This window comes from Eurosta solidaginis, chromosome 4 (genome assembly GCF_040869045.1).
Source record: "Eurosta solidaginis isolate ZX-2024a chromosome 4, ASM4086904v1, whole genome shotgun sequence".
Lineage (NCBI taxonomy): Eukaryota > Metazoa > Arthropoda > Insecta > Diptera > Tephritidae > Eurosta > Eurosta solidaginis.
In genome coordinates, this window is record NC_090322.1 from 252705255 (window position 1) to 252720638 (window position 15384).

General features: G+C 35.9%; 1 protein-coding gene across 4 annotated transcripts in view; it reads left to right on the forward strand.

The window, feature by feature from the left end:
• LOC137251326 (putative fatty acyl-CoA reductase CG5065) overlaps positions 1–7672 on the forward strand; it is a 30916-nt gene extending 23244 nt beyond the window's left edge. For all 4 annotated transcript variants that reach the window (XM_067785694.1, XM_067785695.1, XM_067785697.1 and 1 more), the window contains 3 exons: positions 5399–5469; positions 5533–5658; positions 7399–7672. In XM_067785694.1, coding sequence (XP_067641795.1) covers positions 5399–5469; positions 5533–5658; positions 7399–7636 — 435 coding nt within the window. In that variant the 3' untranslated portion in view covers positions 7637–7672. The remainder of the gene's footprint in view (positions 1–5398; positions 5470–5532; positions 5659–7398) is intronic.
• Positions 7673–15384: the final 7712 nt, after the last annotated feature.

Consider the following 15384-nt stretch of genomic DNA (forward strand, 5'->3'; position numbering starts at 1 on the left):
ACGAACGCTTACGAAAAACAATTAGGAAAATAAAAACGAACTTAGTATTAAAATCGGTTATATCTAAATATACAGTAAGCCATTTTCATAAACAGAATTGCTAGTTGGGTACCAGAATACTTAAGATAATAATAATAATAATTGACTAGAAGATATGTAGGTAAACTCAGTTTCAAATCAAGACATTCATTGACGAAAGAACGAATATATAACATTCTTAAAGTTGCCTTTACTTAAGCTATTGCGAATTGAGTTCGGGATGGAGTTCCATATGCGGATAGCATTGACAAAGAATAGCCTTGCAGAGTTCAAATAATTGTAGTTTGGTAAAATTATGTCACATATGCGAGCAGACTGCGAGAGAGTCAACTTGTTATATAAGTAACTGGGCACTTTATCTGCCATAATACGATAAAGGAAAATGCAGTTCCTCGCTCTAAGGTAATCAGAGACCTCACAACCCAACAAACGAGTCCTCCATTCAGATACATGGTCAAATCTTGCTAAGCCAAAAACATATCGCGTTACATGATTGAAGGCTACATCAATTTTGTGTGCAGACTTGGAATCTAGTTTGCTGTATACACATCCCGCATAACAAATACTTGGCAATATTAATTGTATAGCCAGCTTTCTCCTTATTTCTAGCGGGGTAAAGGCCGCCGATACTCTTAAGTTTCGTAGGGTATAGTAAACTTTACTGATGACAGAATTAACGTGATCAACACAGGACAGATTAGAATTTATGACGAAGCCCAGATTCGTCGCTTTAGAAACATATTTCAGACAGTTAACATTAATGTAAAGATTTGGTAGATCCTGAAAGTTAATATGCTTTTTTGAAATGGGAAGTACATACGATTTAGCTCTGTGAAGAGCAAGGAGATTCGTAGATGCCCAATGGGATAAGGATGACAGGTCACTGTTAAACTTGGCACGAAGTTCAGAGGCTTGGCCCTGCATCGCTGACATATAGATCTGGATATCATCTGCGTAGGCATGTATCTGCGCATGCTGGCAGGAGCTGAAGATGTCATTTATAAATAGACAAAATAATAGCGGTGCCAATATAGAACCTTGGGCTACACAAGCGAGCAATGGCCTAATGTCAGATATTTCCGATCCAACCTTAACACGCTGCGCTCTACCCCCCAAGTAGCTCATCATTAATTTTACCGCAGAGTCACTAAATCCGAAGTAGGCTTTCAGCTTCATACATAGCAAACTATGGCTAACTGATTCAAATGCCTTTGAAAAATCGAGCATACACAACAATGTTAATTGATTTTTGTCATAGGATAGACGTATGTCATCCAGAATTTTTATAACAGCTGTGGCGCAGCTGTGCTTAGATCTAAAACCCGACTGCATCGGTGAAAGCAATTTGTATACAGTTATATGCGAGTGGATTTGTTCAGATAACAGGGACTCAAGGGTCTTCGATAGAGCGGGAAGGATGCTTATGGGACGAAAATCAGACGGACTACTAGCACTTCTATTTTTAGCTACCGGAAGAATGATTGCGAGCTTCCATGCATCAGGGAAGCACGAAGTTGTAATACAATGGTCGATGATATGTGTTAGGGTTGGCAAAATATGAGGACGAATTATTTTTAGAAATTTTAGCGGGATTCCATCAGCACCAATCGCGCTTGAGCGGATCTTACAAACACATCTTGCAACATCAATCTCCGAGACGGCACAAAATTCAAATTGCTGAACCGATGCAGGTGGATAGGGTATGTGCTGGGAAATGTTGGCGCTGGGTGAGGAAGTACGATTTACAAATACATCATTAAGCCCATCAGGGTTAAGGGAACAATTTGAATTATCTTTAGCATACACACGAAGGTTTCTTAAATTACGCCAGAGGACATTATTTGGCAGCTCGTAATTTAACATTTTACCAAAATACTTGCGTTTTTCACGTTTGATAACGGCAGTAGTTTCATTTCGAACATTCTTATAGGTATGCCAGTTCAAATCTATCCGATTCTTTTTCCACACTGCATAGGCCTTGCTGCGTTTTTTAATCATAGTACGAACAGTTGTGTTGAACCATGGGCACGAGGACGATTTTCTTTGAAAACAACGCATTGGTACATGGGCATAGTAAAGAGTGAGTACCGTTTCATTTAAAAATTTGAGTTTATCATTCACATCAGATAAACTCCAGCAATCGACCCAGTAAACACGAGATATGTCAGCAGTCAAGCTGTTAAGGTTAAGCGAGCGATAGTCAGGGAAGCTATATGTAACAGGTAATGAATTATGCTGGTCAAAGTCAAAATCAAACGAACAAAAAATTAAATCATGGTCAGAGATAAATGATATTTGGTCAAATTTTAAAACGGAGGACGGATCGGAGACAAAGAAATAATCAAGCAGACTAGGACAACAGTTATTCGCGAACCTTGTTGGTACTGATGAGTTAACTAAAGAAAGACCAACACCAGACACATCGTCCAACAGACGGGAGCTATACATGTCACGACATAACATATTAACATTAAAGTCACCACACACAACGATATTATCAAAGTCAACTGTGAAAGCAGATAGCATGCTACAAAAATCACTTACACTAGAACACCTATTAGGATTATACACGCATGACACAAGGATTTTTGACGCAGAACTAGACACTTCAATAAGTACAAACTCAGTTGTACTCTCAACAGAATGGAAACTATGCGAGTCTTCAGATGAGATTTGCAGTACACCGCCACTCCTCCACCCTTTCTATTAAGTCTATCATTTCGATATAATTTATAGCCCTCTATTTCAAAGTGTGCGTCTCTTAAGTCATATCTAAACCAGGTCTCAGATACGCAAATAACATCCACAGACGACCGCTCAAACGTTCTCCTAACCAGATCCATTTTCTCATAATTCAGACTTCGTGCATTAAAATGTACAACATTAAATCCTTTTTGTCTACTGCACATGATATTTAAAAGTGCAAGACTATTTTCACCAATGCTATTCATTCCACTGTTTAGAATCATTTATATAGCATAAGTTAAAAGCAACCCCAAGATAATTACAAATAAACCGAAGTAAAGATACCTCACAGTGACTGAGTTTAACTACACTTACAAAATATATATATACAAAACAGAAACGACAACATACCATTACTATATTAAATACAACTCTAGCGAAACTGCTGCAAATCATCAACACTCTTTATTTTTAGTGGTGGACTGTTTGTTGACCTGTCCGCTCTTACATGTACCATACCTCTCATAGTAAATACCGATACCTTAATGGCCTCTTGCAGTAAAAGTCTATTCTCCCTAGTGAGGCTCTCGTATATATGAAAGGACCCCTCAATGCCGATTGGACGCAAAGGAGTCACAGATTTGATTTTCTTGCGATGTTCTCTAAAAGCTCGCAGGGATCCAAACTATTTTTACTAAGATATAGCTTATTATTCTAGTCTACGACCCTTTTAAACTTGTTTTATATCTAAGTTGCCATGGTCTTTAACCGATCCCGTCCATTTTTACTAGAAATATTTCCTGCTATAGGGAAAATTTGTGTACCCAATTTTATTACGATCCGCTAATTTTTCTTCGAGTTATGGCTCCTGAAACATAGAAAACTCCTTAGTCATAAAAGGGGCGGTGCCACGCCCATTCTTTTTAAATTTGAAGTTTCTCCCATTTATTGTTATAAATGCACTTGGGAAATGAAATACCATCTTTTTTGCAAAGATATAGCTTATTTTGTTCGTCCACGACCCTTTTAAAAATCTTTTATATAAAAGTTTTGTTGTTGTTGTTGTAGCGATTAGGTTTCTCCCCGAAGGCTTTGAGGAGTGTTGGGGTCGCCAGAGCCTCGTCTGTTAGTGAAACAGGATTCGCCGCGGTAGGTGAGGTTGACAATTGGGTTTGGAGAAGCTGTATATTGCGCTGGCAACCCGAAGGTTTGCGCTACACAGCCCCTTGAATCTGGTAGTTTAGTCGCCTCTTACGACAGGCATACCTACCGCGGGTATATTCTGACCCCCTAACCCACTGGGGATTTTATATAAAAGTGGCGTGGTCCTTAACCGATTTTCGAATTTTTCTTCAAAGCATTCCATATAGTAAAGGCAACCTCTCTGCCAAATTTTGTTACGATAGGTTTAATAATTTTTGATTTATGATTGATAATATTTGTAAAATTGATTTTATCACCATTTAAAATTTTTTTTTCAAATTTTATCAGGAGTCTCAATATCAGTCCACACGCCAAATTTCAACATTCTACATAGGTGTATTATTTACTAAATAATCAGGTTTTTTGTGTTTTCCAAAATGTTATATATCATTTTATATACCAATCTATTCTGGGTCCAGATAAACTCGTGTACCAAATTTGGTGAAGAAATCTCAATACTTACTCAAGTTATCGTGTTAACGGACAGACGGAAGGACGGACGGACATGGCTCAATCAAATTTTTTTTCGATACTGATGATTTTGATATATGGAAATCTGTCTATATCTATCTCGATTCCTTTATACCTGTACAACCTGCCGTTATCCAATCAAAGTTAATATACTCTGCGTGCAAAGCACGCTGATGTTTGTGTAACTTGTGCAACTGTGATTTTTAGAAAGAGAATTAATTAATTAATTTAATACAGTCGCAAAATAAACACAAATACCCCACGAAAATGTATAGAAGACATTTTATGCACATCTCGCCCCAAAAAAAAAATAATTATAATTTTTCCTTTTTGATTCGGCATACATTTTTTGATTTCCACCGAGTTACTCGCCACTCGTAGCAAACTGGTGGCTCTTGTCATAATTCTGTGGTCACAAGGCTTAACAGCACAAGTCCATTTTTGGCAAAATTGAGTTATTATCATGGTTGAGTTCTCCTTATTCGATTTCATATTGTGTCAAAATTTTGTGAAGATCACTCCAATAGTTAACGAGATATTAAGAAAAGGCAAACATAATTTAAACATAATAACATATAATTTAAATCTTTAAAATGGTCTCCTGAAAAACGCAAAAACACACTTGTGCTGTTAAGCCTTGTGACCACAGAATTTATCCTCTTTGCCCAAGCATGAGGTACTATTGTTCTCGAACACATTTTCGCGAAATGACTAGACCTTAGGAGAAACGGGTGAACGAGAAAACCGAGAGTATAAAAGCAGCGCAAGCTGAGGAATCAGTTATCAGTTTGATTTAAACACGCTCTTCAGTCTAATAAGGACCATTTTGCAATACTGAATTTTGGAGTTATTTATTCGATAGTTCAGCGATACGAACGTTAGCAGAAGGTGCATCATTACTAGGAATTTCCCAAAATTCGTTACACCAATTATTTCGTTAACCAAAATTGTGATTCCATTAAGATTTGTATTCAATTGGTATCATTATTTTTCTTTCCAGTTCGCAACCCTTCAAGTCTTAGTGGCGATTTTGGTCGATTTCGCGTTGCGATTCACCAATACAAAACCATTGTAAGTCTTAGCCAATAATATACAATTTCATTTATTTTAAATTCGTATAACTCTGTTTTTTAGCCTTTTAAAATTACAGCGACGAATTTATGCTGCGACCACGGCTTTACATTTATTCGTAACAACACAATGGGACTTCAAAAACGATAACTTTTATTCATTAAATGCCTGTGTATCGGATATCGAAGTGTAAGTTTACCATCTATTAACCATGTGCATTGCACAATACGGTTAAGGGCCTGGCATAGTCATAACAAGATTGTCATAACCATTTTTTACATAACCGTATCTATTGGCATCAGTTATAGAAAAAAGAAATGCAAAAATACTAATAAATAAAACAATTAATAACTGAAACGAAACAAAAGAAAAATGTGTGTATACAAAAAAGTTAACAAATTTACCAACTCAAATATTTATAGGTTATGGATATGGCAAAAAACCAATTGGTTGGTATGGTATGTTTATGGCTAGGGCTTTATGGCATGGCACCATTGACCGTTTACATTGATTTACATAAGATTGGTTGGTTCAGCTGTTTTATATGGATATGGATACGTCAACTTTGCATGGGCTTTTAGCCCCCATTACTGATACTTAGCATAGACTTGACTTGACTTGGCGTAAACTTGGCAACTTAGCCACGATTATACTCCACTTGGCGCATACAATCTGGCATCATAATCAGCGGTGAAATTTATTTTTAAATAAATGTCAATTTGTATGACAAAATATCAAAATGAAATGGAAACAAACAAATGGCATCTCAAAATGTAAACGTCACTTAGAACTTACATAAAAAATCAAAATTCAACAGACTTCTAAGTCAAGTTAAGTGTTGCTAAGTTTTGAGTAATCAGTAACATGCAATGTTCATTTAACAGAACTGTAAGTGACAGCTCTCAAGCCAAGTCAAGTCAATGCTAACATGCCAACATAATAAAACCGCACTGCGTTTTTTTAGCGCACGCAAACAACCGGCGTTTTTTGTCCAAACCCAAATAAGCATGTGTTGCGACAATGTAAAGCATGTGTGCAAACGTCAAATCTAAATGTCACGCAGAACAAAAATTGGAAATCGAGTTAGGTTTTCACGCAGGAAATTCAATTTGGGTTGCTCTCATACAAGTTGTATGTGCATGAGACATTTTTGACAGAAAATGACTTGCGTGCGTTTATATTAGGTTGGCATGTAAGTATCAGTAATGGGCCCTTTTACTCTTAAAACTTAATTGAACGATTTTTTCAGTCTCGCCCCTAAAACGGTAATACCAGGTCCAAATATAAAATTTTGTCGGTATTTTTCTCTGTTGATTGAAAAACGGGATTATCAGGTGTACCCAAATTTCAGTCGCTATTGGATATTGTTACATAATGCCGCACAGTGCAAATTAATCCCCTTAAATGCATGCCAAATATAACCGTATTTATCAAATTCACCTTATGTTGAGAGGAGTTAAGTTCTTTTATCTCCAAAAGCCTATTCAAAAAAATATCAATAAGAGGCTTGTAGGAATGATGCCCAAAACGCTCAATGTAGCGTCCTTTTTCTAGGCACCACGACATTGATTAACCCACCATTGCCTTTACAGCTCACTGGAGCCCAGTAATGTTATGTGCACGGAGGTGAAACATATTTGATTCCACTTCTCGGTTACATCTTTACAAATTGTTCTCATAAAACAAGTGCAAGTAGCAGTAGACAAATCATTAACCCACATTTTATTACAGTTTTTCTTCTTTCTATAAGAATTTCCACATATACATATAATACGTACCTAAGTGGGACCAAAATATATTTTTGACTATAAAATTGTCGTCATTGGGGTTGAAGCTGAAGAAATCTGATATTAAGTTTGTCTTCCAACACATCAAAAATTGACGATCTTCCGCCGTTCTCTAACATCCCAACTTCTTAAATCATTTCAGAGATAAATTCGGATTCCTACAGTTCAAAGATCTCGACTATGACCAATTCTTTCGTCAGGGCATTCGTGGTGCCCGTGTATTTTTACTAAACGAACCGGCGACATGTTCTCAAGGTGCACTCACACGCATGAAAATTTACAAAGTATTGCATTTTCTCATTAAATTAATCGGAAGTGTACTCATTCTACGCTGGGTAGGACGTTTGCTTTACGAAAAACTTTATGCTACTTTGATGTAATATAAATGTGGTATAATAAATTCAATAAGGCCGCAATTTTTTTAATTGTTTGTATTATTTTTATAATTTCCTGCCATTATGTTTAATTGGCATTTAATCATCGAGACAAAAATTATGCAAGTAAGAGGATAGTGTCCCAAAATGTCGGAAGGGGTGTTGAAGGACCCAAATATCAATGTGAAGACGAATCCTTTCGACAATGCCCACAAGAGCAACAGCATCATTACCCAAAGTTATTAATTTTATCTTCTTCATAGCATTTAGGTACATATGCTCCTTAAGAGTGTGCATGCCGTCAGAACTACGAGCGATTAAGTCTTTCTTTTGGTAAATCTCAATAATTAGTTGAAAACGTAGCATTTATTATTAAAAAAAATTCTTGATATTAGCCGTGGCGTTTATCCGATATGTCTGTGTATCACAAATCACACAAGATGATCTTCTTGGGTAGGTGATTTGGGTCTGTGTATAACCTTTTTGCGGTGAATAGTGGACACACACCATTTGTAGAGGTAATACATAGAGGTTGTGTAGAGGTGAAACATAGACACATATATCAGTTGCATCTGAGTACAATGTGTATTGAAATTTAGGAGTACTCAGAAGAGTAGATAAAATTTAACGCTTAGCAGTCCATAGAAAGTTTAAGCGTAAACGTATATATGTAGATGTAAACAAGTAAAGGTGTCTAAGTTCGGGTGTAACCGAACATTATATACTCAGCGTGAGCTTCAATTGTACATTTCATTTCAGATAATGTACTTTTCTACATAGCACGTGGCACCGCCCGTTTAAAAAAAATGTCTCCCCATTTCCTCTTACAATAAAACTTGTTAAGTGAAATATCATTGATTCAAAACTATTTTTTTTTTAAGTTATAACTTATTATTCTAGTCTACGACCTTTTTAAACTTATTTTATATCTAAGTTGCCGTGGTCTTTAACCGATCCCGTCCATTTTACTAGAAATATTTCCCTCTGGTATTTTAGTCGCCTCTTACGACAGGCATACCTACCGCGGGTATATTCTGACCACCTAACCCACTGGGGATTTTATATAAAAGTGGGCGTGGTCCTTAACCGATTTCGTAAATTTTTCTTCAAAGCATTCCATATAGTAAAGGCAACCTCTCTGCCGAATTTCGTTACGATAGTTTTAATGATTTTTGATTTATGATTGATAATATTTGTAAAAATGATTTTATCACAAGTTGGCGGAGCCACGACCATTTACAATTTTTTTTTTCAAATTTTATCAAGAGTCTCAATATCAGTCCACATGTCAAATTTCAACATTCTACATAGGTGTATTATTTACTAAATAATCATGTTTTTTGTGTTTTCCAAAATTTTATATATATATATAGTGGTCGTGGTTATCATCCGATTTCGCTCATTTTCAATACCAATCTATTCTGGGTCCAGATAAGCTCGTGTACCAAATTTGGTGAAAAAATCTCAATATTTACTCAAGTTTTCGTGTTAACGGACAGACGGACGGACATGGCCCAATCAAATTTTTTTTCGATACTGATGATTTTGATATATGGAAGTCTGTCTATATCTATCTCGATTCCTTTATATCTGTACAGCCAGCCGTTATCCAATCAAAGTTAATATACTCTGCGTGCAAAGCACGCTGATGTTTGTGCAACTTGTGCAACTGTGATTTTTAGAAAGAGAATTAATTGAATACAGTCGGACAAATAAACACAAATACCACACGAAAATGTATAGAAGACATTTTATGAAACCCTCCCACAAAAAAAATAATAACTATAATTTTTCCTTTTTGATTCGGTATAAATTTTTTGATTTCCAGCGAGTTACTTGCCACTCGTAGCAAACTGGTGGCTCTTATCATAATTCTGTGGTTACAAGGCTTAACAGCACAAGTCTATTTTTAGCAAAATTGAGTTATTATCATGGTTGAGTTATCCTTATTCGATTTCATATTGTGTCAAAATTTTGTGAAGATCACTTCAATAGTTAACGAGATATTAAGAAAGGGCAAACATAATTTAAACATAATAACATATAATTTAAATCTTCTCCTGAAAAACGCAAAAAACGCACTTGTGCTGTTAAGCCTTTTGACCACAGAATTTATCCTCTTTGTCCAAGTATGAGGTACAATTGTTCTCGAACACATTTTCGCGAAATGACTAGACCTTAGGAGAAACGGGTGAACGAGAAAACCGAGAGTATAAAAGCAGCGCAAGCTGAGGAATCAGTAATCATTGCATCTGAGTACAATGCGTATTGAAATTTAGGAGTACTCAGAAGAGAAGGTAAAGTTTAACGCTTAGCAGTCCATATAAAGTTTAAGCGTAAACGTATATATATGTAAACAAGTAAAGGTGTCTAAGTTCAGGTGTAACCGAACATTATATACTCAGCGTGAGCTTCAATTTTACATTTCATTTCAGATAAATTACTTTTCTACATAACACGTGGCAGCGCCCGATTAAAAAAAATGTCTCCCCATTTCCTCTTACAATAAAACTTGATAAGTGAAATATCATTGATTCAAAACAATTTTTTTTTTAAGTTATAGCTTATTATTCTAGTCTACGACCCTTTTAAAAATTTTTTGTATAAAAGTGGGCGTGGTCTTTAACCGATCTCGTCCATTTTTTCTGGAAATATATCCTGCTATAGGGAAAATTTGTGTACCCAATTTTATTACGATCTTTTAATTTTTCTTCGAGATATGGCTCCCGAAATATAGAAAATTGCTTAGTTATAAAAGAAGCGGCGCCACGCCCATTTTTTTAAATTTTAAGTTTTTCCTATTTATTGTTATAAATCCACATGGAAAATGAAATAACATTGATATAAAGCTCTTTTTTGCAAAGATATAGCTTATTTTATTCGTCCCCGATCCTTTTAAAAAGCTTTTATATAAAAGTGGGCGGGGTGCATAACCGATTTCGTTAATTTTTCATCAAAGCATTCCCTATAGTAAAGGCAACCCCTCTGCCGAATTTTGTTACGATAGGTTTAACGATTTTTGATTTATGATTAATAATATTAGCAAAATTGATTTTATCACAAGTGGGCGGTGCCACGCCCATTTTAATTTTTTTTTTTAATTTTTATCAAGAGTCTCAATATCAGTCCACACGTAAAATTTCAACATTGTAAGTGTATTTACTAAATAATCAGGCTTTTGTGTTTTCCAAAATGTTATATGTATATATAAAAAGTGGGAGTGATTATCATCCGATTTCGCTCATTTTCAATACCAATCTATCCTGGGTGCAGATAAGTGGCGGCGGCGTATATATTATATACCGGCGGCGGCGGCGGGGCAGAATATGGAAACATACTGCAGACGTCAATGGTACGTTTGACGATCTGGAACAATATCATAAAGTTGCGTCTGAGTATCTGAGAGGCTTGTAATACGAATATTTAAAAAAATATTTGTAAAGGTTGTGTTTATATGTATTTAAGGAAATTGACGTTTCGGCCTTTTCGGAAAGATCCGGGGTTCTGCCTCAAAATCTCGCCGATCGTTAAAAAATTTCGGGTGTAAATCATTGCGGAGGGAGGGAGAAATACTTAAAATTGTCACGCTTTTGTAGCGTAGTTTCTCCGAAGGAGATGTTCTGGGCTAACCCTCATACTCGTCGTCGGCACGATTTCTTTAAATCATTTAAGGCTCCATGATGGTCACGCACAAAGGTTGCTATCAATTATGTACTAATAGCATGACTTTACTGGTACGATTAACTTTAACGATTAGCATCAATGCTGGCCTATTGTTGATCGCGCCAAAGAGCGCCTTCAGTTTTTTCGGCTGTTTCTAAGAGTTACAATTCCCGCCGTGCGAACAGTAGCAATCCCGACCACCGGTCACTACCACGACTACTGGCTCTCAAACCATATGATAGCACAGACGCTATAACACTGTGACTTCGAACTCATATCTTTCGTCGACGTCACTTTCCTAGAAGGTCTAGGTATAGCTCCGAGGTCTTTTTGACGGATGTTTTTGTCGCGCTATGCTGCTGAGCTACACCAAAGAAATACCTTGAAACGTTAGGGAGTAACTATTCGGTCAAGGATGCCGCCCTTGAAATCATAAGCAGTCTAAGTGGATATCTTTGCGTAACTCATGGGTGAACATCGGATAATCCTTGGCGCATCTACATAATTTAAACTTTACAAGGACCTTGGATAAAAGTTTTAAAATGTAGACCAAAATTTGCAGACGTTTGTGTTCGAAAGACTGAATTCAATAGTCTTCGTCCTTACGATATATGTAAGAGCTCGTTGTGGATTACCGCCTTAAGCTTTCAGACAAGTTCGACTATCCCCTACGTTAGGGTAGTAGAACAACCGGTCATTTGTTCGACTGTCTTGGGAAACTTTTTTCTTCACCACTTTGAGTGTTCTTGCGAAGGATAAACCCTAACCTGGTTAAAATATGTGCCTACGTATTCACATTTGTAACAGGAGCCGTCACGTGTTGGTCATATTTAAACGTGGTTGATAGTTGGAGATGGGGCGGCCCACTTTAGGAAATGTAAAACCGGGAGAGTTGGGTGTTGAATGATGAAGCGTGAAAATCAAAATTAGCATTTCAGACGCTATTTTATAATTAAGCAAATAAAGTGAATTTTCAAACCCTTCTCATACGATCACGAAACAATCTCATTTTCCATCAAAGTTAATAATTCATATCCCTTGCGAAGGATGATTACCTCAACGTCTTGGGAGAATTACACTGCCGACAGCCTTTTAAATTTATTAAGAAATTGCGACTTTAGTATATAGAACGGCATGATTGTAGATGACATGGTCAACTACATAAGTACCTGTCTAAACAACTGTATGGGGGTATTCACGATCGAGAAGAGCAAAAGCGTACAACTGAGAAATAAGTGGTACGACCACGAATTGACCGAAACAAACAAGCTAAAATACCACTTACGGTCCGAAGCTTTGTCAACGGGTGATTTCACAGAGTACAACAATGTTGCGAAGTATTATAAAAAGCTTATACAAAAGAAAGAAGTTATGTATATGAAGAATAGGATTTACTTAACCCGTTCGGATAGCAAATCAATGTGGAGACATCTTAAACAAGCAGCAAACCTAACTGAAGTGAAAGAAAATATACAGACGGTAATTGTAAAGGATATTACTTATAAAACCCCAGAGGATATACATAGCTAAAGCGTTAAATTCATTTTTTATTGATAGTATTGTTGATATTAACCAATGAATTGAAATGCCTAAAATTTGCAGTCCAGTACGACTACATGTCTAGAGTTTAAGGAAATTTCGGTTGAAGAGTTAACTCGGATAGTTAACCGATTTCAAAATAAAATTGGTGGAAAAAACCTTCTTTCTGAAGGAGATATTAAAGGTTCGGTATCCTATATGGGACATTTCTATGGCGAAGTTGTAAAAAAAACCTCAGAGCTGGAATAGTGCCTGAATCATGGAAAATATCAACAATAGTACCTATTCGGAAGGTAAAAAATTCAGCTCTAGCGGAAAATCTGAGACCGATTAACACATTACCAAATTTAGAAAAAATGTTAGAGTTAGCCGTAAAAAGTCAACTTGTTAGCTACATACCTTGAAAATAATAAAATACTTATGAAAGAACAATCTGGTTTCAGAGAAAGGCACTCCTTTGAAACTGCATTAAATTATGTCATATCGAACTGGAAAGAAGAACTAAGTTCAAAGAAAAGTACAGTCGCAGTGTTCATTGATTTAAAAATAGCTTTTGAAACAATTGATAGAAATATAATGCTCGCTAAGTTACGTCAAATCGGGATAAGCAGGGCCGGCTCAAGAGAATTTGGGGCCCTAGGCGAGTTATTATTTGCGGCCCCTTTATCCCGTATTTATAGAAAGAAATTGGAGATCAGAAATATTAAATTCAAACTTAGTGTCAAAAAACAAAAAATATTTCTTTTTCATATTAAATATATTTTTTTTTTTTCAACAAAAGAACGAAAATATAACACTCAAAAGTATTTTTAATTACCTTAGAGTTTTCTAAAACTTCATTTTCCGCGCCTTCAACTCAGAGAAAGTTAATATAATTTTACTTAAATCTAATTTTTGCGCAATTTCCTGCTCTATTGATAGCAATGCTAAACCGACAAGCCTTTCTTGAGTCATGGCCGAACACAAGTACGTTTTGATAAATTTCAGTTTCGAAAAGCTACGCTCGCCACTCGCAACCGCCATTGGTATCGTGAAGAAAATACTAAATTGGGCATGAGACCAGACAAGTTGTGTTGTAAAATATAAGGTGAAAATTAAATTTTTTTTAATGAAACTAAATATAGGGCCCCTACAAAATTTTTTTTTTTTTTGCAAAAAGGATTTTTAGTACAAAAGTGTTTATCGAATTTGGTGCCCCCTAGAACTTGGTGCCCTAGGCGGTCGCGTAGTTCGCGTATATGGTAGAGCCGACCCTGGGGATAAGGGACATTGACCTGAAATGGTTTAAGAGTTTTTTAACAAACCGGAAACAAAGAACGAATATAGAATCGGGGGTATCGGAGGAGGCCGTTGTAGAAATAGGACTGCCACAAGGCTTGGTATGGACTGGGGCCATCCTATTTAACATTTATATTAATGATATATCCTTAGCATTGAAATACAGCAAAATTAGGTTGTTCCCGGATGATGCCCAACTAGAGTTAAGTGAATCGGACTTAACGTTAGCTAAGAGTAAAATGCAAGAAAATCTTAATTCACTATACAGGTGGCTTTGCAGCAATAAACTAAAATTAAATGTCAACAAAACAAGTTTTATGATCATATCCAGAACGTTTAATAAAGATTCGCCGAAAATTGATCTAGAAATTATGAATACAAAAATAGAGGAAGTTCAAATATTTAAGTATTTAGGGGTACAGATTGACAACAAGTTAAAGTTTAATGATCACATTGAATATATAGTTCCTAAAATTGCCAAGAAAATTGCATTCTGGAAGAGATCATGTAAATATATAAGTAAAAAATATAAATTGAAAGTCTACAGATCCATAATTGAGCCGAACTTTATATACAATATTTTTTATTGCTAGCCATGCACAAGTAGATACGCTACAGGTTATGCAAAATAAAGCTATGAGATTTATCCTTAAGCTGCCATACGACACTCCAATAAAAACTATGATCGAAACACTTAATTGGACAGCTTATATTTTATCACAGTATGAAATTTGTGTTTAAATGAAGATTGGAATGTTGCCTGAGTACTTGAGTGATAAACTAATTTATGTTAATGAAACCCACTCATACGTAGTCAGAGAAAACAACAATTTCAGAATTCCTCTCTTCAAAACAGAACTGGACAAGAAAAATATATTTTATAAAGGCTTAAAAAGTTTTAACGGACTTCCTAATCATATAAAAAATAGTAATAATTTAAAAACATTCAAAAAAAAAAAAAATTGCTAGAGCACTATAAAACTCTCCCGCTAAGGTAAACAAGTTTTAATTGTCCCTATTTTTGATTTTTATGTACGGACACATGATGGAGAATGCACAACCAGCCAAGCCTTAAGCTGCAGAATCATTAACCGTAATTGGATCGCCTGACAAAAAAGTCATGGGGCACAACGTGCTTTCAGCGTAATTCGGGACAGGATTGGAAACACGTTCTTTCCAACCTTCAAATAAACATTACTCATCACTTTGAGATACCAATAATAATTAAATAAAATAAGGCCAAACAAAAGTTGGAACATGGAGGATTGGAAACA